The 27513-nt window shown below is 66.5% G+C and overlaps 3 protein-coding genes across 3 annotated transcripts in view; all 3 read right to left on the reverse strand.

Moving 5' to 3' along the window:
• CHLRE_08g364050v5 (uncharacterized protein) overlaps window positions 1-3807 on the reverse strand; it is a 12978-nt gene extending 9171 nt beyond the window's left edge. Inside the window, exons 1-8 of the mRNA XM_043064878.1 lie at window positions 3621-3807; window positions 3418-3480; window positions 2632-2709; window positions 1993-2148; window positions 1410-1566; window positions 1035-1131; window positions 492-615; window positions 10-50 (exon numbers count right to left, since the gene is read on the reverse strand). Coding sequence (XP_042921879.1) covers window positions 10-50; window positions 492-615; window positions 1035-1131; window positions 1410-1566; window positions 1993-2148; window positions 2632-2709; window positions 3418-3480; window positions 3621-3674 — 770 coding nt within the window. The 5' untranslated portion in view covers window positions 3675-3807. The remainder of the gene's footprint in view (window positions 1-9; window positions 51-491; window positions 616-1034; window positions 1132-1409; window positions 1567-1992; window positions 2149-2631; window positions 2710-3417; window positions 3481-3620) is intronic.
• Window positions 3808-4151: 344 nt separating this feature from the next.
• On the reverse strand, window positions 4152-10877 carry CHLRE_08g364100v5 (uncharacterized protein). The gene is made up of 13 exons (XM_001696061.2): window positions 10680-10877; window positions 10405-10450; window positions 10054-10169; window positions 9728-9796; window positions 8738-8844; window positions 8414-8499; window positions 8032-8126; window positions 7549-7725; window positions 6932-7036; window positions 6450-6565; window positions 5989-6136; window positions 5448-5561; window positions 4152-5299 (listed from the first exon to the last, which is right to left on the reverse strand). The coding sequence occupies exons 1-13, from the start codon at window positions 10791-10793 to the stop codon at window positions 5183-5185; spliced, it is 1410 nt and encodes a 469-aa protein (XP_001696113.1). The 5' UTR covers window positions 10794-10877; the 3' UTR covers window positions 4152-5182.
• Window positions 10878-12889: 2012 nt separating this feature from the next.
• Window positions 12890-26747, reverse strand: CHLRE_08g364151v5 (uncharacterized protein). Its single transcript, XM_043064879.1, has 4 exons — window positions 26242-26747; window positions 21305-25948; window positions 14851-21051; window positions 12890-14613 (listed from the first exon to the last, which is right to left on the reverse strand). Exons 2-4 carry the CDS (start codon window positions 25751-25753, stop codon window positions 14059-14061), a joined length of 11205 nt encoding a protein of 3734 aa, XP_042921880.1. The 5' UTR covers window positions 25754-25948; window positions 26242-26747; the 3' UTR covers window positions 12890-14058.
• Between the last annotated feature and the right edge of the window lie 766 nt (window positions 26748-27513).

The following is a 27513-nucleotide window of genomic DNA, read 5'->3' on the forward strand; positions in this document are numbered from 1 at the left end:
TTCATCCACTCGTTGTACAGCTCACTGTCCTTGATCCAGCGCGGGTACACCTGGGAGCGATAAGAGCGATGAGAGAGATGAGAGCGTTGAGAGCGTTGAGAGCGATAAGAGGGAGAGGGAGGGAGGGAGGGAGAGGGAGGGAGAGGGAGGGAGACAGGGAGAGCGGGGCGCGTACCGGGTTGGAAAGGGATGGGGGTAGGGGCGGCGCGGCCGAGGAAGAGGCAGGGCACCCGGCACCGTCCGGCCGCTACCCCACCCATCGCAAAAACCCAACCCAAATCCAAATCTCCCCCACAATGGCGTAACGGTATGGCGTCCCCTCCCTCACTCCGCTTTACCCGCTGCACGCTGGACGCGGTCACACAACCCCCTCCTCCCCTCCAAACGACCTCTACGCCACCAACCCTAACCACCCTATCCCCCTCCCCCACCCTATCCCCACCCTCACCACCACCACCCCTCACCCCACCACCCCACCCCGCCGCCCTCACCCGCCACGGCCCTCCTCCCGGCGGCTGTCCGGGCATGTCTCGGGGCGCGGGGGCGTGGCGTGCCAGCACCCACTCGTCGTACGAGTCCGGCAACTGCGTCCAGTGCACACACGCCATGTCGCCACTGCATTGGGGGGGGGAGGGGGGGGAGGAGGGGGAGGGCGCAGGGGTTACGTCCATGACTGATTGGTTGTTTGAGAGGTGAAGTCGTAGCCACAGTTGAGCCACAGAAGGCGCGCCGTTACCGATGCCCGATGCGGTTGGGTTGGGGATTGGGGTTGGGGGTTCCAGGCATGACTAGGGAGAGGGAGGCGGGGTTACAAAGGTGGTACAGAGAAGTGTGGCGAAGTAGACAGCAGGCGTAGGGGCGCGCGTACCGATAACCGGCGGCGTCCATTGGCCCAGCGCCAGGGCTCGCCGCGGCGTCCCATTTGTGCTGGCTATACCTCATTCTAGGAGTAGTACTCAGTGAGGGGATATCATGTGAGCGCGTGTGCGCATAGTAACCACCCCACCCCTACCCCCGCCCCCCGGGTCACTCACCGGACCTCCAGACACCTCATGGCCTGCGGCTTCACACGGCCCGCGTCGCTGACCCCCGGCGGCGGCACACACACTCGGTGCGTGACCTTGGCGTCATCTGTGAGCATGAGTGCGCGAGCGCAATTGGAGAGCACAGGTTAGTGACAACAACGTACAGACACACACACACACACGGTCCCCCTCCGCACCCGCCTCCCTATCTCCCCCTCCCTGCCACCCCAACCCTCTCGCCCATCCCTCACACCCCACACCCACTCACCCCTCCCTCCACCCCACACCCCTCCCTCACCCCCTCACCCTCCCCATTACAACCCCTCTCCCCCCATCCCCCATCCCCCATCCCACCCACCCCCCACCACACCCACTCCCACTCACCCGGCGCGGCCGCCACGCTGCCGCCCATCTTCCTCACCACCTCCCCCAGCCGCCCGCACAGCTCCGGCCCCAGCGCCGGTTCCAGCCCCACCACGGGGTGCCGCAGCAGCCCCTCCGCCTCCAGCTCCCGAGTAATGCCGATCAGGATTTCCATGTTCTGTTTAGGGCGGGATTATTATATTAATTACACTAATCGGTTGGTGGGTGGGTTGGTTGGTCAGTTGGTTGGTCGTTGTTGGGAGCTGGGAGCTGGGGTGGGGATCTCTGTTGTCAGCGTGCGCGTGCCGCCTCCCTCCTCCTCCCTACTTCCCCCGCCCTCGTCCTGCCCCCTCTTCCCTCCTTGGTTTCCTCTGGCGGTATGGTGCAACCAAAAGCCTGCGCATCCCGCACCCTCCCCCTTGGGACCAGTGGCACCTACACCTCTTTGGGGCACGGGTATATGATCCCCCGAGTCCCCTGAATCACGCTCGGCGGTGCTGGGGCCAACCAGTTTGAATCAACTACTGCAATGCCCCGTTCGTTGGTTTTGGTTTAGCTTGGGCTGGTATATACAACCCTCACCGCGCCCCACTCTCGCTCGCACCTCTCGCCGCTTGGCTGTGTTGGGCCAGTCGATGCGCTTGAGGTCGCGCGCGGCCATGATGTCGTCGCACTTGGCCGCGATCACGTACAGCGCGCCGCGCGGGCTGAAGTCGCGCAGCAGCAGCGCCGGCAGCTTGGGCTGGCGCTTGAAGTTGGACTGCGGGGTGGTTGGTGGTTAGGAGGGTTACATTCATGATAAATTAAGAAGTGAAGGGGAGGGGGAGTTACGTGCCCGGGCCCAAGGAATCGCAGGGGTTGCATTCATGAAATAGCAAGAAGGAGCGGAGTCGTAGACAGGCAGATTGGGGCGGCGGTGGACGGTTTTAGGGTTTCCCCGTCTTCGTCTCCGCCTCCGTCGCCAACGAGGCCTAACGAGCCAATTAGTTCACAGGCAAAACCCACTCTTCGCCATGGCGTTCAACTGAAGGTCCGGTGCGGCCCGCCCCAACCCCAGTCCCATTCTCCTGCCCGCCGCACTGCCACTCCCCCGCCCCAACTCCTTATCTTGACCTCGAACCCCTTATCGACTCTCCCTCCCGCTCCCGCCCCCCTTGTCCATCAACTCCTGCCCCCCCCACCCACCCACCCCCCACCCACCCCCCACCCACCCCACACCCACACCCACACACTCATGTCTCACCTCCCTGCCCAGCGTGTCCTCCTGGAATTGCATCAGCTGGCAGATGAGCTGCGCCAGCTTCTTGGCGTCGAAGCCCGCCTGCATACACACACATACACACACACACACAAGCCGTGTACGTGTGTGCGTGTGTTCTCGGGTGTCATGTGTGTCGTGTGTGCGTGCCGTGCGCATGTGTGAGTTTTACTCGTCCCTCGGCTCCTCGGCTCCGGTTATACGGTGAACGTGCCTTAGGCCACGTTGCCGCAGCCGCTGGCATTTGCACCTTACTGCCAGCTGCCGCCCCCATGCTGCCAGCTGCTGCCTGCTGCCAGCACCCCATGTGGTTGTCGGGAGGAGGGGCCGCAACCCCCAAGCCCCAAACCCACAGCCCACCATCAACAAGCCCTGACACAAGCCCCAACACAAGCCCCGGGGCTGGCTTGTCGTCAGCATAGACCTACCCCCCTTAGTAGGTGGAGGTCATCGCAGCCGCCCCCTGGCCCCCAGCCCTAGGCCCCTGCCTCGTTCCTCACTAATTGGCCCGACGCCCTCACGGCACCCGCAGCACCCCTGCCGTCAGAGCGCCTGCCAGCCTCCCAGCCGCTACCCGCGCTGCGCTGACGCCCATCCCTGCTATTCTCCGACCTCAGAAAGATGTCCTGAGCCGCCGGCTTGCCGACATGGGTCGGACAGCCCCGCGCCGGCCTGGCGCCTCGCTGACACGCCAGAGGCCCCCGGCCATTTGCCGACTTCTCCGGCGCGGTCCACCCTATTGGCGACTCTCTAAGCAGGAACATGGCCTACCTCTGGAAGGTCCTCATCGAGCTGCTGCACCACCGGGTCCAGCTTTTTGAGGAACTCCGGGTCCTGCGATGTTTTGCATCATCCAAGCGACGCAAAACGCAACATGCTTTTGTGCCATGCTCATAATCCCCGTGTTGTATCAAGGTTACAGCAACGCTACTTTGGCCAAGGCCGGTTTGCCTTTTCGCGCGCTGTCGCCGCACCTCGTAGTCCTTCGGCAGCACCTTGCCGCTCCGCTTGCCGATCAGTCCCTCCATGGCTACTAGATGCTCAACTTATTCTAGCGCAAAGCAACCAAGTCAATAGGGAAGGTGGGCATTCGGCCCGTGAGGGCCCTACACGCCCTTGGACAAGCAGGCGCGTAGTCGGATACGTTGACGATAGGTCAAGTTTCAGAGTGAATCGGTGCGACGGTCAAAGCGGTTGCAAGTGTGAGTATTGGTCGACGCATGCGTGTGTGTTTTGTCGCGCACGCCTCGGCGCGATCTTCCCTTTCCCTGGGCCCACTCTTCGCGTTCCCCTTCACCCTGCGCTGCCCCTGTGGCATACCGTACCTCTTGTGGGAGGTGTTACCCCCCACACGCGGCCTGCTCAGCGCCTGGGCGTTGATTTACGGTAGTGCTGACTCAATCGCATACGCCCATACGCCTTCGTGGAGCAGCGATGAGTGGGCCGGATGTAACCGCGTGTGTCCGGACTCCGAACGACTGCGTGTGATCAGTCAGGGCAAGGGCTTTCTCTTCATCTTCATCTGCGTGTTACAACGAAAAACTACCTGCCTTGGTCAGTGCCTTCTTGTTCAACTACGTTTACCCTGGACCAGCAGAGCATACATGTCGGCAAGACCTCAGCAAAATCCAGACCGGCGCGGCGGCTGGAGCTCGGCGCTTTTCCCAAGCACACACACAAAATAGACTGCCGCAAGTCCACAACACCCGAAATCAATGAGCAAATTCGAGGCGCCGTGAGCAAGAAACCCGAACAGACGGAAGGCATGCTGGAACTCGCTCTCCCATGTTTGACTCCGCTCAGGTCCCGAGTCAAAACCGCTCCAATCTGCCGGCGACCTCACCCAGAGCCGAGCGCGCACACCATCCCGCCCCGCCCCGCAGCCTACCTACCGCCTTCTGCCCCAGCCACAATGCAGGCAGTACGGCCACGCACGTGGGGCACGCACAATGGCACTTCTCATGCTGCGACACACGACAGAGGCCCAAACCCAGAAGGTAGCGGCAGCGGAGTGGCGTGGCACAACGACTCCCAGCCGTGCAGCCCAACTAAATTCCGGCGTGTAGTTGTGATCATTCGCAGTTTGCTCACGGTTCCCGGGCTCGCTCTCCATCAAAAAGCCGTGCCACAATCACAGGCTTGCGCGCTGTTGTCCGCTGGTTCCATGGCCCTCATTCGCGAGGCTGCCCGAGTAAAAACCCAAAATCGCGGCCGCCTGCTGTGTACGCCTCGGCAACCGTGCGTGTATGTACGTCATATGACATGTGCATGACCAGGCTTCCACACCTGCCGTTGATACCACCCGAACATCACAAGACCGGATCGTGCGCCGTCGAGGCAACCTTGCAAACCCGGCCCCGACCGACTGACCCAAGCACCTTCAGCCGCCCTGCCGCTCCCCGCTAGCTCCCAGAACATCAACATCGCCTTCATCCCGATAGCTAGCATACCTTCATAACCACGCAAACATTATTCTTGACTTGTATCCACGTCACACAACCTGTGACCGCAACCTTGCAATCTATCTAGCAAGGCTTTAGGCGGGCGCGCAGCCCTGGCCTCCGGTGAAGAAGCCCGGCACCTCCAGCGAGATAACCTCGTTGTTGTCGGCCTTGCCCAGGGTGCGGCCCATGGAGAACGGGAAGTTGTTGTCCTGTCAACACGCAACACAACAATTGGTAGGTTGGTGGTGTTGTTGGAGTTTTGAGTTGGTGGTGGTGCTGGCGATGCTGTGGGCGTGGGCAAGGGTTCGTTTGCGCCAACCAAAATGACTCATGCGCGTGCACGTCACCATTACTCACGTTGCCGACCACGATGGTCTGCTGGCTGGCGTCGTACACGTCGATGTCCTCAATGGTCTGGAAGGGGAACTTGAACACGCCGTTGCGGGAGGCGGGCGACACGCCGGCGGGGTCCTGTTGTTTGCGGTGGGGAACAAAGGGTGTTAGTGTGTGCGTGTATGCGTGAAGGGAATGAGCGCTTGAGGGTCGTGGGCGCGAAGGCGTGTGCGCGGGTGCTGCAGCGGAGCCCACGCCGTTGGGCCGTGCCTGAGTCCTGGCGTCCATTTTGTTTCACTGCCGTAACATCGTACGCCGTTGCCGCCAATTCCAACCTCAACACACACACACACACACACACACACACACACACACACACACACACACACACACACACACACACACACACACACACACAATTACACATGCGCACACGCTTAACTTCTTTCCCTTACATGCTCCAACACGCACACACACACACACACACACAACTACTCATTATAATTTCCCGGAATCCACGATCATTTCCTTTCTTATATTAATCACAGGTGCCGCGTGCGCGCACCTTGATGTCCAGCAGGTCGATGTAGGCCACCTTCTTGGCGAAGCCGGCGGCGTCCACATCGCCCAGGTCGGTCAGGTAGGCGCGCTTGAAGCGGGCGGGCGCCTCCCAGCAGGTGGCGTTGACGAAGCCGGGGGTGCAGGCCATGTCGCTGCGGAGGGGGAGGCGGGGACAGGGAGGGGAGGGAGGAGGGAGGGAGGGGAGGGAGGGAGGGGAGGGAGGGAAGGGGTGAGGAGGGGTTGTGGGGGTGAGGAGGGGCAGGGATGTGGGGCAGGAGAATGGGGCGTTGCACCCATACGTCTCCGTAGTGCCGGCCTGCCGGTACGCATGGCAACTGGCATGCGTGGCGCGTCGTGCGTGTGTGTGTGTGTGTGTGTGTGTGTGTGTGTGTGTGTGTGTGTGCGTGTGCGTGTGTGTCTATGGTGTGAACAGCACGCACACATAATCAAAGACCGATCACTCACGCATCGCCCTCGTTGTTGTCGCGCTCCAGGATGAGGGCGTGGCGCTCGTTGATCATGTTGAAGTCACCGATGGAGTTGCCGTTGATCTCCAGGGCGTAGTTGATGGTGCTGTTGACCTGCGTGCAGGTGCGGGTGCAGGCAGCGGCAGCGGCAGCGGCAGGCGCGGGATCATGCAGGCGGCGTACCATGCATAAGGCGGGTGTGTGTCGGTCAAGAGGAAACCCTCCGCGACCCATGCAAGCCACCCTCAATCGACCGCAAGGCGCCAGCCCTCCACCCTTCGTTGTTGAGGGGCGCGCGATCGAGCCGAGTCGTGCGCCTGTCACTCACCCGCACTCGGGTACACCACCCGCGCCCACCCCATCCAGGCGAGCCAGCCCCGGCACACACTCGCTCACTGCACTCACGCCACCCACCCTCGCCGCCACTCACGCCACCCACCCACGCCACCCACCCACCCTCCCTCGCCGCCGCTCACTCACCCAGGTCTTGGTCTTGATGTTGAACTTGAGGATGCGCAGGTACTGCTGGCCGTTGCGCGTCTCGTACGACTTGGAGCCGTTGGCGGCGGTGGTGTACAGAGGGCCCTGTCGGGGCGGGGGGCGGGGAGGGCGCGAGGGCACATGTGTTATGTGTGTAGACGGCAAACGATGACGTGCACACCCCCACCTCCCAAGCCCCCAGGCCCCCAGGCCCCACGTGGCACGTGCCCAACCCCCCATCACTCCTCGCTCCCCTCACACCTCGGGTTCGCTTCAGTTCGGGCTCATGTCTACAACCCCCTCACCCCCATCACTCCTCGCCCCCCCATGGGGTACAGGAAGTCGCCACCCCCATCCGTGCCCCACGCATGACCAACGCACACACACACACACACACACACACACACACACACACACACACACACACACACACACACACACGCCTTGACACGCCCCCCTCTACCCCCCCCCCCTCACTCCTCGCCGCCCCCCCCTCACCTCCAGCATGGGGTACAGGAAGTCGCCCACACCCATGCGTGCCCCACGCATGCCCAAAACACACACACGCCTTGACACGCCCCCCTCTACACCCCCATCACCCCTCTCCCGCCCCTCACCTCCAGCATGGGGTACAGGAAGTCGCCGTAGGCGGCCATGCCCTCGAAGCCGCGGCTGCGCTGCAGGTTGTAGGCGGGCAGGGCCTGGTCGGGGTTGGGCAGCTGCAGGGCGTCGTTGTCGGGGGAGCGGACCGGGCCCGAGCCCACGGGGCTGGGCACGTCCCACACGCCACGGACCTGTGCGGAGGAGAGTGGCATGAGCGGGGTTTTGAGGGTTGGGGTTTGGGGGTTGGGGTTGGAGGTAGGGATGGTTGCGTAGCGGGTGCGGTGCGGGTGCGTGCTGCATGTGTGTCGCAACAAGCACGCCCCGCCACGCGACACAGAACCCACCAACCCGCGGCCACTTCACTGAGACCACCTGTGATCTAGCCGTGGACGTGTACGCATGGGCCACATCCGAGCTAGCACGCACCCCTGAGCACACACGTGCCTGACCTAGCTAGCTAGTGTGCTAATGAGTGCTAGCCAAAAAGTTTCACTTACGCGGCCGTTGACGGAGACCTCAATCAGGTAGGGGCCGAACTCGTCGCCGATCCACACACTGTCGCCCACCGGCTGAATGGACTCCACGTCAAAGTCTGCATTATGTGTCATAACATAAGACATAAGAAAGAAACAAAGTTGTGATATCACAGCGTGCTGGTCTCCAAAGCAAACCTCGTCATTAGCAGCACTGGCCACGATCCGCACGCCTGCACCTCCGTTCAGCACTTACCGCCATTCTCACCGCTAAGGTCTTTGCCGCTATGTGTACGCGGCCGACATTCGCCCACCCGGCCCTTCGCTCCGCATATTCAGCACCCGCCACCAGCACCCACCCACCAGCACCCAGCCACCATCACCCACCCCCAATCACATCACCCACCGGCGCCGCTGAGGTAGCGGTTCTTGGTCTCCTCGTTGCGCAGCACGAACGGCACCTTGCGGTCCTTGTCGTGCAGGAAGGAGGAGCTGCGAGAGGGGTGGCGGGGACAAGGGAGAAAGGGTGAGGGGAGGAGGGCGATGGACAGTGGGAAAGGCCAGAAGCGGCAAGGATGAGGGGTGACAGGAACGAGGGCCAGAGCAATATGCTCCGTCCAGAGAACTAGCTCCCACCCAAACAATCCACCCAAACAACCTACCCAACCAACCCACCCAAGTGACCCAACCGACCCAACCCGCCTTGCCCTGCCCACCGCCCGTCACTCACTCCTCGCGCACGAACTTGTGTGCGGCCCAGTCCACCTTCATCTTGTGGAAGAACAGCATCGAGTCGGGCGAGGTGCGGCGGCTGCCCAGACCGTTGTCGGAGATCACCTGAGGGCGGGGCGGGAGGAGGGAGGAGGGAGCGGAGGGGGAGGCAGAGGCAGGGGGGTGTCAGGGAGAGGAGGGACAAGGGGTGTCTGCTTTGTACAGCTGGAAAATGGGCTGAGCCCCATGAAGCGCAAGGGATGTGACGATGGGCACCGGCGACATGAACAGCACCCTTGCAAGCCCATCCAGCGGGACTGGCCACTATGCCAACGCCGTGCCGAGGCAGCGACATGCCCTGTCCCCGCCACGCCACGCCACCTTACCCACGCCACTTCACGGTCCATGATATCCCAAATTCACCTCACCCACATCCCACTCAAGCACCGCAAACGGCTTGCCGGGCTCGGGCGCGGGATCCCGGGCCGCAACACATTTAAGGCTCGGGGACGCATGGTTTGGCTGTTGCAAACAATTTCGACATTCTTGCCCCAAGACGCTTGTCGTCGACATGTTTTGATACATGGATGTAAGATATTTAGGGGCCGAGAGCTATACTCGCGGACTGAAGAAAGTCAAGATGTCCATGGACTCACGAGGTCGCTTCTCGCTCCGGCCGAATTTTCCCTGCCGCCTATTTTTCTACAATAGGGAATAGCAATTTATAATACGTGGCGCTCGCGGTTTGTGCCAGTTTGGCACTTTTTGTCGACGCAGGCAGGCACGCAGGCAGGCACGGACAGGGGCAATCCTGGGGGGCTTCGCCCCCCCCTGGATCGCTTCGCTCGGGGGGCTCAGCCCAAAAAGAGGTGGCAGCAGACCGTCTGACTGTCAGAGGCTCAGACGCTGTGCCACGTGTGCACTTCCTGCCCGCTATTCAGGAATTAGTGGGCGTACGATGAACCAGCCCCACAACCTCCAGCCGCACAGCCGCCAGACCCGGACTCACCCAGAACTGGTCGGTGGGCTTGCCGGCGGCATCACGGATGGTCTTGATGCCGCTGAAGCCCTGGACCGCCTGTGTGGGTAGGTAGGTAGGTGGGTGGGTGAGGTTGGGGGAATGGAGGGGGGAATGTGCGTGAATACAGCTGTGTTGGGGAGGGGATCTGGCCGGATCATATGTCGCGGCGTTGACGCAGTGCGCAAATTCCAAGCCACCCCCTTGCCGTCCACCATACATTGACGACATAGACAGACATTCATAGCAGTTTCACACAACCCTGCGATTGCACGATCACACGGACGAGCCCCCATCGTAGTGCAGTCCGGCCATACCTGGTCATTGAAGGGCAGCTTGTACTCCGTGCAGCGAGTGGGGTTGGCGCCGGCGCAGTTGGTGAGGGCGCCGATGGTGTCATTGCGGCGGTTGCCGGGGCCAGCGAAGCGGCCGGCTGTAGAGGAAGGGTGAGGGGAGAAAGGAGAGGTGGAAGGAGGAGAGGCGGAGGCAGGGGAGTTTAGTCTCGGATGGTAAATAATAGTTTGGGAGGAGCAGATACAAAACCGGTGGCGGGAAGCACTAGGAAGCAAGGTAGCTGGACGTGACGCCTGGCGAGTCACCGCTCAACGGGTGGAGCCGCGAAGTCGATCCGCCCAACGACCTGCTGAATTGCGAGGCCCTAAACTTACTGACACGAAAGTAGCTAGGCGCGTCCGAAGGCACCTTGACCTTGGCCTGTAGACCGGCGTGTCAGCGGCGCGACGCATAATGCAGGTGCAGCTCAGTTTAGCATTGACGCAACAAAGGGCCTGTAGTAGCGAATCTGAATGCCAGCATGTACATGTGAGTATTGTGCATCCTTTCGCCATGCTGCATGGCCCGCCGAGAGCGAGCCTCGAGAAAGCCTCGATTCCACACCTGGCACACACCCGTTCCGCCCACACACTCCAGCTTTACCACTCACAGCGGCAGGCAGGTAAGCCCAGCCCTTCAGGGTGGCCTGGCACTTCAGAGCGCCCTGAGCCTGCGCGCTGGCGACCAGCAGCGCGGCGAGAAGGACAGCGACGACCAGCGTCATTTTTCCTTGTTGACTACAAATTACCAATGGACAAGTGATACTCAGGTATGTAATGCCGATGAGCGTAATCAATCCCGACTTTTCTCCTCGCATCTGCGGGCGCAATCGGGGGAACGCGGAACATTCACCTGGATCCAAAATGCCGCCATCGGCCGCAGAAGAATTTTGGACCCTGGCAACATGCGTGACCTGCATGTGCAAACAAGGCTGCAAGCCCCAAAAGCCGGACCCACTCAGGCAGATTCGGCGATAACCAACCGCCACCGGTGACGGTTTGGGGAATCCAGCAGTTAACCGTTCGTCGAGTTTTCGGAGGCAAAATCTAGGTGCGCGCCTCCCAGCCACGCGTACGGCAGCTTATGGTGCGCAGTGGCGGGGCCTCACGCGGAGGATGGGTCAGGATGGGTTTTGCAGGCAGGGTAATTGCCGTGTGCAAAATAGGGTGGGGTCGGCTGCGTGGGGTGGGTTGGGATAGGGGGCGGCGGCACGTGCGTCGTGACTGGCAAATGAGCGAGCACAAGTGTCTTGGCTGACAGTGTTGTGCCCGAAATGGATGTGATGGTCTTGCCGCATGGAATCGGGGATGAGTCTCGAGGGAACCAGGCCGCAGTCCAGGAGCTGAGTCCGGATTTAGGGCTGAGTCTGGGGCTTAGGGCTGAGTGCAAATGTTAGGGCCGAGTCGAAGGGCTGAGTCCAGGGGCTCATTCCAGGGGTGAGCTGCCAATGCCAAGATTGCAAGGCAGTATGAATGCGGATGTTACAGAGGGGACAGTCCCAGCACCCGAAGACGCCGAGCCATCACATGCTATCAGGGCCCAACATGACTCCACCAACCCCGACTTTGCTGCAAACCCTCCCGCGGGCAAAGTCCGTGTGACTCCGCGCACAGTGAGTCCTAGCCAAGCCTCAACCCGCCAGAGCCCCAGCAGTATGGTGTTGTGGCATCGTGGTTCTTGCCTGGTACCGTACTGTCGCCTGGCTCGTCGCGGCATGGGATCAATGCCTCCCCTCCTCCTCCCTGGCATCCAACGTTCTTGAGTTTGTATCTGAGCCTGATACCGTATCACAGCCCCCCCCCCGGGTTCACAGGCGGCCGCTCCCCTGTGTATCACGTTTGGCCTCATGACGGTACACGCCTTGTTCGCCAAACAGGCTTTGCCTGAGTAATACAGGCGATCTTCTGATGTAACACCGCCCTTACCTCTACTATTCCTTTTACGCAACCCCTCTGGCATGGTCCGCCGGGGAAGCGTTATCACGATAATCGTTTCTTAAATGATTCCCTGAACCCCCGCTTCCCTCCACACGACCATGCTTTTGGCCTGCGTGGGCCCCGCCTGGGCCCCGGCGATGGTCCGCCGGCGCAATCCACATACATATGGCTGTGCGAGACACGCCCGAGCGCAATTTTGCCCCCAATCTGTCTGACGTACTGTGGGCATTGGGCAATTTGGACCAATGAACGCACGCCGCAATCACGCAACTCAGGCGGCTTACGGTACCATGGGGCACCCCTGCCTGCAGTGCGCTGTGCGAGTGGGCGACACCCTAGCGGAACTGAGGTTGGGGCATTCTGAGCTTGACGCTTTTGCAGTTTTGCCCACTCACCCCTGCTCCTCTGGCCTTGCCTCTGACCACATCTCTCTCTGCCACTCCCACCACTGGGCGTGTGAGTGTTGCAGGCGGCACCCAAGTGAGTATCACAGGCGGTCCCTAACCGGCACCACCTCGGGGCGCAACCTACCGTATCTCGACATTGCTAATTGCTATGTAAACGCGTATGGCAATGCCACTGGCATGGTCCGCCCTGGAAGCGTTATCAAGCAATTCGTTGTTCAAATGAATGTCTAAAACCCCGCTTCCAACCACACGACCATCCTTTTTGGCCTTCGTGGGCCCCGCCTGGGCCCCGCTGGCGGTGCGACCCCAGAACCCCAGGCCGCCCGCAGGATGCTTGCTGCAACCTAAGTTGCTGACATTTGGCTGGGCCGTGTTGTGGTGGTCGTGTAGCATGGGTAGTTCGTGTTGGCCGACCCACAGGCGCTTGGCGGGTTACCGGTAATGACGGGTCATGTTGACGATTGCATGTTGGGTCTTCCATGTTTACGTTACACTGTAGCCAGCAACGGCGCACCCTAACCTTCGAGCCCAAGCAATGTGAGGCCGCGTGCGTGTCTAAGTCAAGCATTCAACGCGATTCAAGGCTAGGCCCAATGACCCTCCGTTTCGGGGGGCGGGCTCGACGTTCAAAACACTGACACGGTCTAAACAACTCAAACATACGCGTCAGTCATCCAGCCAAATGGTTCGCACACTCTTGCTGGCACGCACACCGGCACACGCACACACACGTGCTAGCGCAGCCCATCCCACTCCAGTCGCGCGTTTCCCCGTTTCCGTTTAACTCAGCACACACACACACGTGAAGTGCAACCCGACCGAAACCAATTTAGCCTAATATACCTCATCAAATCAATGGCAGTTCTAGTCGTTGTGCACGGCGGGCCTAAGGTTCCCGCCATTGCTGGGCTACGGCTTGGAGGCAGCGCCTACACCGTAAACTCTCGCCTGCCGCCGTGCCCATTACCGTTCCTAGTCGATTACCTCGGCGAGCAATTGTAACGCCGCGTATACGGTATCCTTGCGCCCACCGCCCTCACTCCAAAGCTAAGCTCCCGGGGTATTACTAAGAGTCAAGTCCGCCCATGCGTCTCAACACGTTCACAATCCATCGCAAAAGCAACATGCATGTCTGCATTCATCTTCGTCACTGTCAGTCCAGTCATCTGCTGTCTTGCAACAGTCTGCACATCCCGCAACAGTCTGTGATCACACCTACCCGGGCAGTTCAAACGCGCGTGCTTCACCACGCGCCGCATCGCGCGCGTCACGCTATGCTAGGAGCCCTCCACACAAATACCGGTAATGGAATCGGCATGGGCTCTCGCAACCTCATCAGCTTTCTCACACGTCAGCCAATCAATTGAAAGCTGCGTACATCCTGCTTAACAGGTTTGAACGGTCAGTGCTACGGTGCTTGTTATTCTCATAATTCCTCGTTCGATTTGCCACAGGCAGCAACATGATCTCGCTTCTGGTCCAAACAATCCCATCCAGCGTTACTGAACGAGGCCGCACCAACTCATAAACTCCTGGCACCCACCGTATAAGGGCCCACAGGTGCGGGGGCGGCGGCGTGCGTCCTGCTGCCGCTGGCACCAACTTCATGACCCCAACAAAACAATGCAGTGTTTACTGCTGCGCTTCAGCGCCTCAGGAAGGAGCTGCGCTGCTGCGGTCGCATGCCCTCTGCGCCGGCGCCGCCGGCGCCGCCAGCTGACGTCGTCGAGGACGGTCCGGCGGCGGCGGCAGCGCCGTTGCTGGTCGTGCGCCGAGAGCTGTTTGGCCCCTCGGCGGCATCGCTAGCAGCATAAAACGCCGGACTGAACCGAATCTTCATAATGTCATCCAACGGCAGGTCGCTGTTGACAACCACCACCCGAGATACGCTCGGCGTCAGGCCGCGCGACGCGCCGGCGGCGGCGCCGCCGCCGGCGCCGCCGCTGGTGCTGCCGTGGGCCGAGGCGGCGCTACCGAGCGCCGGCGGCAGCGCTCCGCCGCTGAGGTTGCTAGGGGAGCGGCCGCCTGCCGGGCTGCCGGCAGCGGCGGCGGCGCCGCCAGAGCCGGCGGAGCCCGAGGAGCGCGCAAAGGCGATTGTCATGTAGCCGCCGGCGGCGGCGGTGTCCGGCGGCGACGGCAGCGGCATTCCGTCATCCTGCCCGTCGTCCACTTCAAGCGGCGTCATGATTGAGTTAAACGCCTGCATGCGAGAGAATTAAAGACAGGTTGTTGATGCTGGCAGAGCTTTGGTGATTGCATGATGATTGATTGGCGCTGAATACCGTAGTGCAGATGTGGCAAGTACCAGGCAGCCTGTGCGGCGGTGCCCCAGCACCCAGGCATACATCCAGGCATGCACGGGGAGTTTGCCTGCATCGTTAAAAAACAACCCATCTCAACCCAAATCCCAATCCCCCAAAGGCGGAAGTGCACTCACATTGTCCATGTGCTTGCGTCGCTGCCACTTGTACACCACCACGGCCAGCAGCACAATCACCACCACCGGCACCACCACGGCCGCCACTATGGGGCCGACATTGGTGCCGCCGCCGCCGCCGCCACCCGACGCCGCCGCGGCACTGAAAGGCGGCGGCGAGCTGCCGCCAGCGATGATGCCGGATCCCGACGGCGGCGGCGGCGACACGACCTCGCCTAGTTGCAGGTCAGGGTCGCCGCCAGCGGAAGGCAGCGGCGGCGGCGGCGACGGCGGCGACGGCGCGGTCGGCGGCACCGCAGTGCGGTCGATGTTGCCGCGGTCGGTGCTGGGGATCGGCGGCGACGGCGGCGGCGGTGAGGTAGGCGGCGTCGAAGGTGGCGGCGGCAACGATGGAGCCGGCGGGCTAGGGACTGGCGGGCTGGGGCTGCTGGGCGGCGCCGGAGACGGCGGCGCGTCGGGCATCGGCGGCGGCATGTCCGGTGGCGGCGACCCGTTATCCTCATGCGGCGGTGGCGCCGCCGGCTCCTCAACGGCGGGCGCCGCCGGCGGCGGCACGCCCGGCGGCGCGGGCGGCACGAAAACGTCGGTGGCGCTCACCACCGCCGCCACCACATCTTCCACCGCGTATGCATCCAGGAATGCGTTATCAAAGGCGGAGAAGGGATCCACCACAAAGCCGTCAACGGCGTCGGCGACGTCGCCGCCGGCCGGCGGCGCCGCCGCCGACGGGTCGAGCGCGAGGCTGATGGAGGTGACGTAGCTGCCCGCCGGGCCGGCGCGCGATGCTACAGCCGACCCCGTCGTGCTACTGCCGAACACGACGCCGCTGCTGCTGCTGCTGCTGCTGCCGCCGAGGGGACGCAGGGCGCCGCCGGTCAACGACAGGGAAGCAGAGCGGCTGGCGACAGAAGAGGCTGGGGGCGGCGGCGGCGCCGCCGCCGAGAGCGGCGTCGTGCCGTACGACAGGATCCGGATCTGGTCGACCGGCACGCCGAAGTGCGACGCAAGCGCCTGCCGTACCTCCTCCGCAAAGGCGGCGGACGACTGCGGCGGCAGCACTGCCGTGAATACGACGGACAGGTACAGCGGCTCGGGTGGCGGCGGCGGCGTGGCCGGCGGCGAGGTGGGCGGTTGCGGCGGCGCGGCGGGCGGCGGCGGCGGCGAGGCCACTGGGTAGGTTGGCGGCGCCGGTGGTGACGGCGGGTAAAGCGGCGGCGCGTAGGTCCCGGGGGCGGCTGGCGGCGCCCGTGGCGGCGGCGGCGGAGGAGCGGGGCTGGGCGGGGGGGAGGGCGCCGGCGAGGGCGGCAGGGGTGGGCTGGGTGGCGGCGGCCGAGGAGGGCGTGGCGGCGGGCGCGGCTTGGGCGGCGGCCGCGGGGGCCGTGGCGGCCTTGGCGGCATTGGCGATGGAGGCACGGGCGGTGGCGGCCGCGGCGGGCGCGGGGAGGGCGGAGGTGAAGGCGGGTGGGGCATGGGAGGCTCGGGGCTCGGCGGCGCCGGGCTGGGCGGGTAGGGAGGCGCAGGGCTGGGCGGGTAGGGAGGAGCAGGGCTGGGTGGGTAGGGAGGAGCAGGGCTGGGCGGGTAGGGAGGAGCAGGGCTGGGCGGGTAGGGAGGCGCCGGGCTCGGTGGGTAGGGAGGAGCAGGGCTGGGCGGGTAGGGAGGAGCAGGGCTGGGTGGGTATGGTGGAGGGTAGGCCGGGGGAGGGTACGCAGGCGGAGGATATGCGGGAGGCGGGTACACAGGCGGCGGGTAGGCAGGCGTGTAGCTTGGAGGATAGGCCGGAGGTGGGTAGGCAGGCGTGTAGGCTGGGGGCGGGTACGCCGGGTGGTATGAGGGTGGGTAGCTCGGTGGTGGCGGCGTCGGCGGCGCCGCCGGTGGCGATGGCGGCGGCTTGCGCACGCGCGGCGGCAGCGGCGGCCGCCGGCTGCGCGGCGGCGGCGGCAGTGGCGGCGGCGATGGCCCGAGGTACACCTCTCCAGAAGGCGGGTAGATGTACTCATACTCGTACTCATCAGAAGGCGGCGGCGGCGACGGCACCGGCGGCGGCAGTTGCGGTCCTGGCGGAGGGCTCGGCGGCTCCTCCTCGATCAACGGCGGTTGGAGGACCTCAGGTGGGGAGGGCACCGGTGGCGGCGGCGGCGAGGGCGGCGGCGGCGGCAGCGGCGGAGGCGCGGGAGGCGAGGGCGGGGTGGGAGGCCGCGGCGGGCGTGGCGGGCGGGGAGGGCTGGGCGGCGGCGGGCGAGGCGGGCGAGGAGGAGGAGGCGGGTGTGGAGGGAGCGGCGGCGGAGAGGGCGGCGTCGGAGGCGCGGGTGGCGAGGGAGGTGGAGGAGGGGGTGGCGGCACACGGTATATCGATCCGGGGAAACGTGCTGCCGAGATGCTCGTGATCCGCCACGTGCTAACGAAGCCTTCCGTGAAGTACGGCATCGGCTCATCCACAAAGTCGTTCACACGGCTGTTGGCGAAGTTTTCCGAAATGCCCGTAAACTGGACGAGCACGTTCATCCGTACGACGTACGGCTCTGCTGCCCCCGGATCCAGGGAAGGCACGGTGACTGGTAGCCGGTAAACAGCAATCTGCTCTATGCGCCGAATGTCGAGGCGCCATGCCTTGCCCAGTGCCGTGCGGACGCCTGTGCCAAAGGCGGTGGATTCATAGCTGAAGTCCGAGGTCGCAATGCCGGCGAGGGAGGTGTTGAAGTCGATTGCCAGGTAGCGTGGGACCACACCCGGTGGCTGCGGCGGCAGCGGCGGCGGGCTGGGCGGCAGGGGCGCCGGGGGCGGCGAAGGAGGCGGCGATGGCGGCAGCGGGTTGCTGTTGGGCGCCAGCGGCGGAGGCGACGGCGGGACCGGGCTTGGCGGCGGCGGGGGCGGCGGCGGCGGAGGCGGCGGCGGCGCAGCAGGCGGGTCCGGAGGCGGGCTGGGAGGCCGAGGCGAGGGAGCAGGCGATGGAGGTGGCGGTGGTGGAGGCGAGGGCGGGTGAGGTGCGGGCGACGGCGGGCGAGGCCGGGGCGGCGGGCGAGGTGGCGGCCGGGGCGGCCGGGGCGGGCGCGGGCTAGGAGGCGACGGCGGCGGCGATGGGCTGACAGGCGGCGACGGAGGCACGGAGGGCGGGTAGGCCGGCGGCACGGGCGATGGCGGCGCCGGGCTGGGCGGATAGCTTGGTGGCTCCGGCGAGGGTGGCAAGGGCGGCGGCGGGCTGGGCGGCTCCGGAGGGTCTGGCGGCGGCGGCGGGAAGTTGAACTGTGCCAGCTCGTACGCCTGAGCCGCAGTGATGCCGTACTTGTCCGCGATCGGCCGTACGACACCAAACGGATCCGCGGTGGCACGTGACAGCTCGGCGTTGACCGACGCGGGATCCAGCGTTGACTGGGTGAAGAACAGCAGCACGTTGACGCGCGTGGTGTAGGGGAGCGAGGTGTTGGGCAGCGGCAGCAAAGCCACCACCACCGCCTGCTGCGGCTCCAGGCCGAAGAAAGCGGCGGCTGCCAGGCGCATGTCCCAGCTGAACGCCTCACGCACGGTCCGGTCCCTGAGCTGGTCGTATGGCATGGAGAGGTTGAGCTGCAGCATGCGCGCGATGGAGGGCGGCAGGGGCGGGAAGGGCGGCGACGGAGGCCGCGGCGACGGAGGCGACGGAGGCGCTGGGGACGGCGGAGAAGGCGGGGCGGGTGACGGCGGCCGCGGCGGCGGCGGCCGCGGCCGCGGTGGCGGCCGCGGGCTTGGCGGCTTCGGGCTGGGTGGCCGAGGCAGTGGCGGGGGGCTGGGCTGTGGCGGCCGCGGCGACGGCGGCGGCGGCGGCGGCGCCCAAACATCCACACCATTGATGCGTGTAATACTGAACCGGCTCAGGAAGTCGGGTCCAAAATAGGCACGGGGGTCTGCGGCCAGCGCCGCCAGCCCGGCGTCCACGTCAGCAACCGACGGCGCGTCGCCGCCGGGGCGAAACGTTACAAACGCCTCTGCTACCAGCGGCGCCGTCGCGCCGCCGGCCGGGGCCTTTAGCGCCACTGCGACGGCGCCCGCCGTCGACGGCAGCCGCGCCGCCGACGCCACCGCAGCCGCCACAATGGATCCAAAATCGTCACGTGTGTCAATGTCGCCCAGGATGAGATCCGGTACGACGTCGAACGTCAGTTGTACGGAGCGGCTGACTAATGCCGGCGGCGATGGCGGCGGCGGCGAGTCGGTTGGGTCGAAGCCGCCCGGCGGCGGGTAGAGGTAGTCGTAGTCGTCACTCTTTGGCGTTGGAGGAGAGGGAGTGGCGGGTGAAGGAGCGGGCTCCTGGGGAGGCGGCGGCACGCCAGGAGAGGGCGGCGGCGGCGGCAGCAGCGGAGGCGCGGGAGGCGAAGGCGGGGTGGGAGGCCGCGGCGGGCGCGGCGGCCGAAGAGGGCTGGGCGGCGGCGGGCGGGGCGGGCGAGGAGGAGGAGGCGGGTGTGGAGGGAGCGGCGGCGGAGAGGGCGGCGTCGGAGGCGCGGGTGGCGAGGGGGGTGGAGGCGGGGGTGGCGGCACACGATACGCGGTGGTCGCCACACGTGCTGCTGTGATGCTCGTGATGCGCCACGTGCTAACGAAGCCTTCCGTGAAGTACGGCATCGGCTCATCCACAAAGTCGTTCACACGGCTGTTGGCGAAGTTTTCCGAAATGCCCGTAAACTGGACGAGCACGTTCATCCGTACGACGTACGGCTCTGCTGCCCCCGGATCCAGGGAAGGTACGGTGACCGGCAGCCGGTAAACAGCAATCTGCTCGATGCGCCGAATGTCGAGGCGCCATGCCTTGCCCAGTGCCGTGCGGACGCCCGTGCCAAAGGCGGTGGATTCATAGCTGAAGTCCGAGGTCGCAATGCCGGCGAGGGATGTGTTGAAGTCGATTGCCAGGTAGCGAGGGACCACACCCGGTGGCTGCGGCGGCAGCGGCGGCGGGCTGGGCGGCAGGGGCGCCGGGGGCGGCGAAGGAGGCGGCGATGGCGGCAGCGGGTTGCTGTTGGGCGCCAGCGGCGGAGGCGACGGCGGGACCGGGCTTGGCGGCGGCGGGGGCGGCGGCGGCGGAGGCGGCGGCGGCGCAGCAGGCGGGTCCGGAGGCGGGCTGGGAGGCCGAGGCGAGGGAGGAGGCAGACGTGGAGGCGAGGGCGGGGGTGGCGGCGGCGTTGGCGCAGGCGACGGCGGGCGCGGCGGGCGCGGGGGCGGTGACGGCGGCCGGGGCGGGCGCGGCGAGCGCGGTGAGCGCGGTGGCGAGGGCAGCGGCGGCGGTGACGGCGGCGCGTTTGGACCAGGCAGCTCCGGTGGGAACGGTGGCTCCGGCGAGGGTGGCGGCGCAGGTGGCGGCGGGCTGGGCGGCTCCGGAGGTTCGGGCGGCGGCGGCGGGTAGTTGAACTGGGCCAGCTCGTACGCCTGAGCCGCAGTGATGCCGTACTTGGATTTGACTGGATCTACAATGGACATGGGGCTTGCCGCGGCACGGGCGAATGCGGCGTTGACCGTCGCGGGATCCAGCGTTGACTGGGTGAAGAACAACAGCACGTTGACACGCGTGGTGTAGGGGAGCGAAGTGTTGGGCAGCGGCAGCAGAGCCACCACCACCGCCTGCTGCGGCTCGAGGCCGAAAAAAGCGGCGGCGGCTAGGCGCATGTCCCAGCTGAAAGCCTCGCGCACGGTCCGGTCCCTGAGCTGGTCGTATGGCATGGAGAGGTTGAGCTGCAGCATGCGCGCGATGGAGGGCGGCAGCGGCGGGAAGGGCGGCGACGGAGGCCGCGGAGACGGAGGCGACGGGGGCGGAGAAGCAGGAGGCCGCGGCGACGGCGGCAGCGCCACAGGCGACTGCGGCGGGTCCTGAGGAATGCCTGGAATCGACGGCGACGGGGGCTGCTGGCGACGCACGCGCCGCGGCCGGGGTGGGGGCGGTGGCGGCAGCGCCGGCGGCACCGGCGGCGCAGCCGGCGGCGGCGGCGCGTCCGGCGGCGGCGGCGGCGCCATCACGATGACCTCCACGCTACTGGTATCAATCGCAAAGCGCTGGAGGAAGTTGCTGTCAAAGAAGGCCGATGGGTCGGCGGAGAGGGCCGCGAGGCCGGCGTCGACGTCGGCGGCGCTGGTGAAGAAGGGGTTGAAGGTGACACGTGCCTCCACCACCACGGAACCTGGGTACGCGCCCGTGACGATGACGTCGGATGCGTCCACGCCAGCGGCTTTGGCAATGATGCCCTGCGAGGGTCCGAAAGGTGCAGCGGCGGCGGATGAGGAGACAGTAAATTCCTTGGTAGAGATGCGTACTCCTGAGACCGTCATACTCATAGTCTATGCGACTCATAGTCTATGCCTATCAAACCTGACCAAGCCTTAAACAAGTTCAGCCCCAGGTTGTCGGCTGCGAAGCTCGAATGCCGTATGGCGTCGTGGGCCACTTGCTTTTGTCCTTTGGTCGCACTTTTTGTCATTTGTCGCACTTTTGCCGTACCTGTACTGAAGTCAGGAATGACAGCCGCGTGTCCACGTCCCCGAGAACAACCTGGCCTTCCACGGGGAAACGAGTCCGCACGGTTCGTGTCTCCATGACCGACCGAGTCGGCGACGGCGGCGGGCTGGGGTCAACTGGCATCCGCGGAGGAGGGCTCAGCTGAGTAACGGGCGGAGGTGGAGGAGAGGAGGCCAGCGGTGTCTGCGGCGGCGGCGGAGGCGGCGGAGGAGGCGAGGGCGGTGGCGGAGGCGCACCAGGCGGCGAGGGCGGAGCGGGCGGTGTGAGGGGCGTGTCGCTAGGCGGGGGAGGTGGAGGAGGAGGAGGCGACATGCCAGCCCACCACGGGGGTGGCGGAGGTGGCGAGGGCGGCTCCGGGCTTGGTGGTTCCGGGCTAGGCGGCTGCGGACTGGGCGGCGCTGGGCTGGGCGGGGCGGGGCTGGGTGGCGTTGGGCTAGGTGGCTCAGGCAACGGCGGCGCAGGGCTGGGCGGGTAGGCCGGGGCCGGGCTGGGAGGCGCAGGCGATGGAGGAGCAGGGCTGGGCGGGTAGGCCGGGGCAGGGCTGGGCGGAGCAGGAGACGGCGGCGCAGGGCTGGGCGGGTACGCAGGGGCCGGGCTGGGCGGCGCAGGCGATGGAGGGGCAGGGCTGGGCGGGTAGGCCGGGGCCGGGCTGGGAGGCGCAGGAGACGGCGGCGCAGGGCTGGGCGGGTAGGCCGGGGCCGGGCTGGGCGGCGCAGGCGATGGAGGGGCAGGGCTGGGCGGGTAGGCCGGAGCCGGGCTGGGAGGCGCAGGGGACGGCGGCGCAGGGCTAGGCGGGTAGGCCGGGGCCGGGCTGGGCGGCGCAGGAGACGGCGGCGCAGGGCTGGGCGGGTAGGCCGGGGCCGGGCTGGGAGGCGCAGGCGATGGAGGAGCAGGGCTGGGCGGGTAGGCCGGAGCCGGGCTGGGCGGCGCAGGAGACGGCGGCGCCGGGCTAGGAGGGTAGGCCGGGGCCGGGCTGGGCGGCGCAGGAGACGGCGGCGCAGGGCTGGGCGGGTAGGCCGGAGCCGGGCTGGGAGGCGCAGGTGATGGAGGAGCAGGGCTGGGCGGGTAGGCCGGAGCCGGGCTGGGAGGCGCAGGAGACGGAGGAGCAGGGCTGGGCGGATAGGCCGGGGCCGGGCTGGGAGGCGCAGGCGACGGAGGAGGAGGGCTGGGCGGGTAGGCCGGGGCCGGGCTGGGCGGAGCAGGAGACGGCGGCGCCGGGCTGGGCGGGTAGGCCGGAGCCGGGCTGGGCGGTGCAGGAGATGGCGGCGCCGGGCTGGGCGGGTAGGCCGGGGCCGGGCTGGGAGGCGCAGGCGATGGAGGAGCAGGGCTGGGCGGGTAGGCCGGAGCCGGGCTGGGAGGCAGAGGCGATGGAGGAGCAGGGTTGGGCGGGTAGGCCGGGGCCGGGCTGGGCGGCGCAGGCGATGGAGGAGCAGGGCTAGGAGGGTAGGCCGGAGCCGGGCTGGGCGGCGCAGGCGATGGAGGAGCAGGGCTGGGCGGGTAGGCCGGAGCCGGGCTGGGCGGCGCAGGCGATGGAGGAGCAGGGCTGGGCGGGTAGGCCGGGGCCGGGCTGGGAGGCGCAGGCGATGGAGGAGCAGGGCTGGGCGGGTAGGCCGGAGCCGGGCTGGGCGGCGCAGGCGATGGAGGAGCAGGGCTGGGCGGGTAGGCCGGGGCCGGGCTGGGCGGCGCAGGCGATGGAGGAGCAGGGCTGGGCGGGTAGGCCGGAGCCGGGCTGGGCGGAGCAGGCGATGGAGGAGCAGGGCTGGGCGGGTAGGCCGGAGCCGGGCTGGGAGGCGCAGGCGATGGAGGAGCAGGGCTGGGCGGGTAGGCCGGAGCCGGGCTGGGCGGCGCAGGAGATGGAGGAGCAGGGCTGGGAGGGTAGGCCGGGGCCGGGCTGGGCGGCGCAGGAGATGGAGGAGCAGGGCTGGGCGGGTAGGCCGGAGCCGGGCTGGGAGGCGCAGGCGATGGAGGAGCAGGGCTGGGCGGGTAGGCCGGAGCCGGGCTGGGCGGCGCAGGCGACGGCGGCGCCGGGCTAGGAGGGTAGGCCGGGGCCGGGCTGGGCGGAGCAGGCGATGGAGGAGCAGGGCTGGGCGGGTAGGCCGGAGCCGGGCTGGGAGGCGCAGGCGATGGAGGAGCAGGGCTGGGCGGGTAGGCCGGAGCCGGGCTGGGCGGCGCAGGCGATGGAGGAGCAGGGCTGGGCGGGTAGGCCGGGGCCGGGCTGGGCGGCGCAGGAGATGGAGGAGCAGGGCTGGGCGGGTAGGCCGGAGCCGGGCTGGGAGGCGCAGGCGATGGAGGAGCAGGGCTGGGCGGGTAGGCCGGAGCCGGGCTGGGCGGCGCAGGCGATGGAGGAGCAGGGCTGGGCGGGTAGGCCGGGGCCGGGCTGGGCGGCGCAGGCGATGGAGGCGCCGGGCTAGGCGGGTAGGCCGGGGCCGGGCTGGGCGGCGCAGGAGACGGCGGCGCAGGGCTGGGCGGGTAGGCCGGGGCCGGGCTGGGCGGCGCAGGCGATGGAGGCGCCGGGCTAGGCGGGTAGGCCGGGGCCGGGCTGGGCGGCGCAGGAGACGGCGGCGCAGGGCTGGGCGGGTAGGCCGGGGCCGGGCTGGGCGGAGCAGGAGACGGCGGCGCAGGGCTAGGCGGGTAAGCCGGGGCCGGGCTGGGCGGCGCAGGAGACGGCGGCGCCGGGCTGGGCGGGTAGGCCGGGGCCGGGCTGGGCGGCGCAGGCGATGGAGGCGCCGGGCTAGGCGGGTAGGCCGGGGCCGGGCTGGGCGGAGCAGGAGACGGCGGCGCAGGGCTAGGCGGGTAGGCCGGGGCCCGGCTGGGCGGCGCAGGAGACGGCGGCGCCGGGCTGGGCGGGTAGGCCGGGGCCGGGCTTGGCGGCGCAGGCGACGGCGGCGCCGGGCTAGGCGGGTAGGCCGGGGCCGGGCTGGGCGGCGCAGGCGACGGTGGGTACGGGGAGGGCGGCGGCGCAGGCGAAGGTGGATAAGGCGGAGGGTAAGCCGGTGGCGGTGTTGGCGGGTAGGGAGATGGCGGCGCTGGCGGCGGCGCAGAAGGCACCAGTGGCGAGGGGCTGGGCGGGACTGGGCTGGGAGGTGCCGGTGGGCTGGGAGGCTCCGGACTCGGCGGCTCTGGGCTTGGCGGCTCCGGGCTTGGCGGTTGAGGGCTTGGGGGCGTTGGGCTAGGTGGCAGTGGCGGGCTGGGAGGCTCTGGGCTGGGCGGCTCCGGGCTTGGCGGTTGAGGGCTTGGGGGCGTTGGGCTAGGTGGCAGTGGCGGGCTGGGAGGCTCGGGGCTGGGCGGCGCGGGGCTCGGGGGCATGGGTGGAACCGGCGGCTTCGGACTGGGGGGCTCGGGGCTAGGCGGCGCCGGTGAGGGCGGCGCGGGGCTGGGTGGCGCAGGTGGGATGGGCGGCGCCGGGCTGGGAGGTATGGGGCTGGGCGGGTGCGGCGGCGGCGCAGGACTGGGCGGCAGTGGGCTGGGAGGGTGCGGCGGCATCGGCGGAACCGGTGGCTGCGGGCTAGGCGGGTGCGGCGGCGGCGGCCGTGGCCGCCGCGGCGGCTTTGGCGGCTTCGGCGGCTGCGGGCTGGGAGGTGCTTGACGGAACGCGCGTGAAGGCACAGGCGGCGAAGGATGCGGCGGCCTGGGCGACGGAGGCGAAGGCGCGGGCTTCGGCGGCCGCGGCGGCTTGGGCGGCCGGGGTGGGGATGGAGGCGATGGCGGCGGCGACGGGGGCCGCGGAGGCGGCTTCGGTGACCGCGGCGGCTTAGGTGGCGACGGAGGCGGGCTTGGCGGCGGGTGTGGCGCCATGGGCGGCTCGTCCACTGGTGGCGGCGCCTCTATGGGAGCCGTTGGCGGCGGCGCCGGCGGCCGTGGTGGCAATGGCGGTGGCGAGGGCGGTGACGGTGGCAGCGTCGGTGGCGAGGGCGGAAAGTCCGTCTGTGGCGGCGGCGCGTAGTCCTCAAAAGGCGGCGGCGCCAGGACAATGTCCCCTGCTGCTGCTGCCGTAACAGCCGCCGCCACGAGCCTCACTCCACCGCCTGTCCCTGGCCACCCGCCGCCAAGCATCAGCGACAGGAGCAGCAGCACTACAAGCAACAGGGCGCCGTGGCTTGGCCGCAGCAGATTCGCCCGCAGCCGGCTCGCGCCTACGCCCGAGCTTCTAGCCGATGTTCGCAAGTGCTGGCGCTGCCGCTGCCGCTGCTCTTGCCGGTGTTGCTGGCCCTGTAGATGCTGCTGGTGCTGGTGCTGCTGCAGCTGCCGCCGGTCCTGACAGCCGGTACCTTGTGGCTCCGCCGCCGCCGACAAACCCGGAGCTGCCGTGGCGTGCGCGCCAGCGCGGGACGCCGCGGCACCCTGCCTCCGGCGGTCCCCATGCATGCCGTACACACCGCATTTCTCTTGATGCTGCTGCTGATGCCCCTGGGCTGGTGGAGCTTCTGGCATGGCTTGGGGTGCGGAGCTAACTTGGCTGCTGGCAAGGCTCCGGCCGCTGCCCGAGCAGATAGGCTCCGACGAGCCTCCAGCGCTCGGGCCTCCGAGGCTGCAGCAGCACTCAGGCTGCTGCGCACACTGCCCATCACACCCGCACCGTTGGCTGCTGCATGTGCTGGCTCCCGAAAAGGGATGCGGGTGCGATTCCTGGTGATCACGGGAAAAGGGCATGCTCACTTGTCAGTGCGGAAGGGGCGCGAGGGGGGTTGAAGGAGGTGCGTGAAGCTGCCGCGTGCCGGACCGCCACTTGGCAGGCGGTTGGGCGCAGCCACAACAACTAGCACCGATAAGCCAATGACATGTAAACCGAATGGGATTGCTCAGGTGACAATATGCGGCGCCGTGGCGCAGGTGTTAGTCGACGCAATTGAGCTGCGATGAAGTTGTGCGACAAATTCACTCTCTGCTTGTCAGAGCGCATAACAGCATCATGTACGCACCTGCATTGCTTCCCCCGATTGATGATTAACAGGGGCGGGTGACCCCTCGCGTCTGAAAGACTAAATCAGAAGTCTTGCGGATGTTCATTTTGATACATCGTGAATATCTTCCCTGGTACAGGCCGCTGAGTGCTCCAAAACGTGTTGAAGCAGCAATGGGCGGGCCGCTACTGGGTTTACTCAACAAGCAGTGTATTGAAAAGCCGAGCTGAGTTATGCTACTTGTGCAGATGTGTGATACCCGTAATAAGGACTGTGCAAGTTCAGACTACTCGCGTGGACCGGAGATGGTAGTTCTCCTTGAAGAACGCGTCTAATTGAGTAACGAGCAACCCCAACGTGTCAGGGGTGCACATACAGTGTTGATAGTTTGATGAATTGCGCCAGGCCAGGCGCGAGAGATAGACCGCGCCATCGGTCACCTAGCGCCCGCCTACTCCGATGGGGGGCGCATTTCACGCAACTCATGTCAATGCATCAGCTGCTACCAGATCTCAAGCTTTAACTTGTCATTTATAGGCTGACACTATCAGCGTCAATAACGCGGTACGACTTTGGGCGCTTGCCGTGACTCCGGAGTCGCGCGCTCATTTGCGTCGCCTGGCGCTGTACATCATACATGGAGACCTGCAAGATCGCCATGATCGAAAAGTTGAACGAAGTTTGCGTGGTGCGGCGGGCGACCGGTTCGGTCCGGCGACAGTTGCTGCCGTTACTGATTCGCCCCTGGTCATACCCGCGGCCAGCTTCCTGGTGTATCCTGCGACAATCTGAGCAATTACTTTGTAAAATGACACCGCTAATACAGTATAAGCGTCGATCAGAGTGCTTGCGCTTGCTGAGTCCGTGCAGTCAGTCGTGCCAGGAGGATGTCAGGATTTCGAGGGAGGATGCGGCCAAGATTGTGTCGCGGCGTAACATGTGTGCCGGGGGGCCACTCCCAGAACTCGACTGGGAGAGCTGTAATGCATCCCTTCGGATGCGGTCGCGGCACCAAGTAGGGGTCGCCCCTAGACACCTAGGCACACCCGCGGTGCGGCGGTGGGCACTTCCCGATAGCCTCGGCTGCGATGTGTCACTACCGGTATGTCGGGTCTGGGTCAAGAGGAAGACCAATAGCTCCTGGTGCAATGGTGCTGGCAGACATTCTGGGAAGGCTAGCAAACATCCTGCATACCAGCGCCCGGCGGTTTGCTACCGTGTGCCGGTTACGCTACCCTATGCTCCTCACCACATATGTGTTATCCTGCTGGATACCTATGGTAGTCAAGC

This window comes from Chlamydomonas reinhardtii, chromosome 8 (assembly GCF_000002595.2).
Source record: "Chlamydomonas reinhardtii strain CC-503 cw92 mt+ chromosome 8, whole genome shotgun sequence".
NCBI lineage: Eukaryota > Viridiplantae > Chlorophyta > Chlorophyceae > Chlamydomonadales > Chlamydomonadaceae > Chlamydomonas > Chlamydomonas reinhardtii.

Coding starts and splice junctions, on each gene's coding strand:
- CHLRE_08g364100v5 (XM_001696061.2), bottom strand. CDS start 10,793: ATGACGCTGGTCGTCGCTGTCCTTCTCGCCGCGCTGCTGGTCGCCAGC. Junction 10,451..10,679: donor GGGCTTACCTGCCTGCCGCT/GTGAGTGGTAAA, acceptor GCCGGTCTACAG/GCCAAGGTCAAGGTGCCTTC. Junction 7,037..7,548: donor TCCTGTACCCCATGCTGGAG/GTGAGGGGCGGG, acceptor CCGCCCCGACAG/GGCCCTCTGTACACCACCGC.
- CHLRE_08g364151v5 (XM_043064879.1), bottom strand. CDS start 25,753: ATGCCAGAAGCTCCACCAGCCCAGGGGCATCAGCAGCAGCATCAAGAG. Junction 21,052..21,304: donor CATTCCTGACTTCAGTACAG/GTACGGCAAAAG, acceptor GGACCCTCGCAG/GGCATCATTGCCAAAGCCGC. Junction 14,614..14,850: donor GACGCAAGCACATGGACAAT/GTGAGTGCACTT, acceptor TCTCGCATGCAG/GCGTTTAACTCAATCATGAC.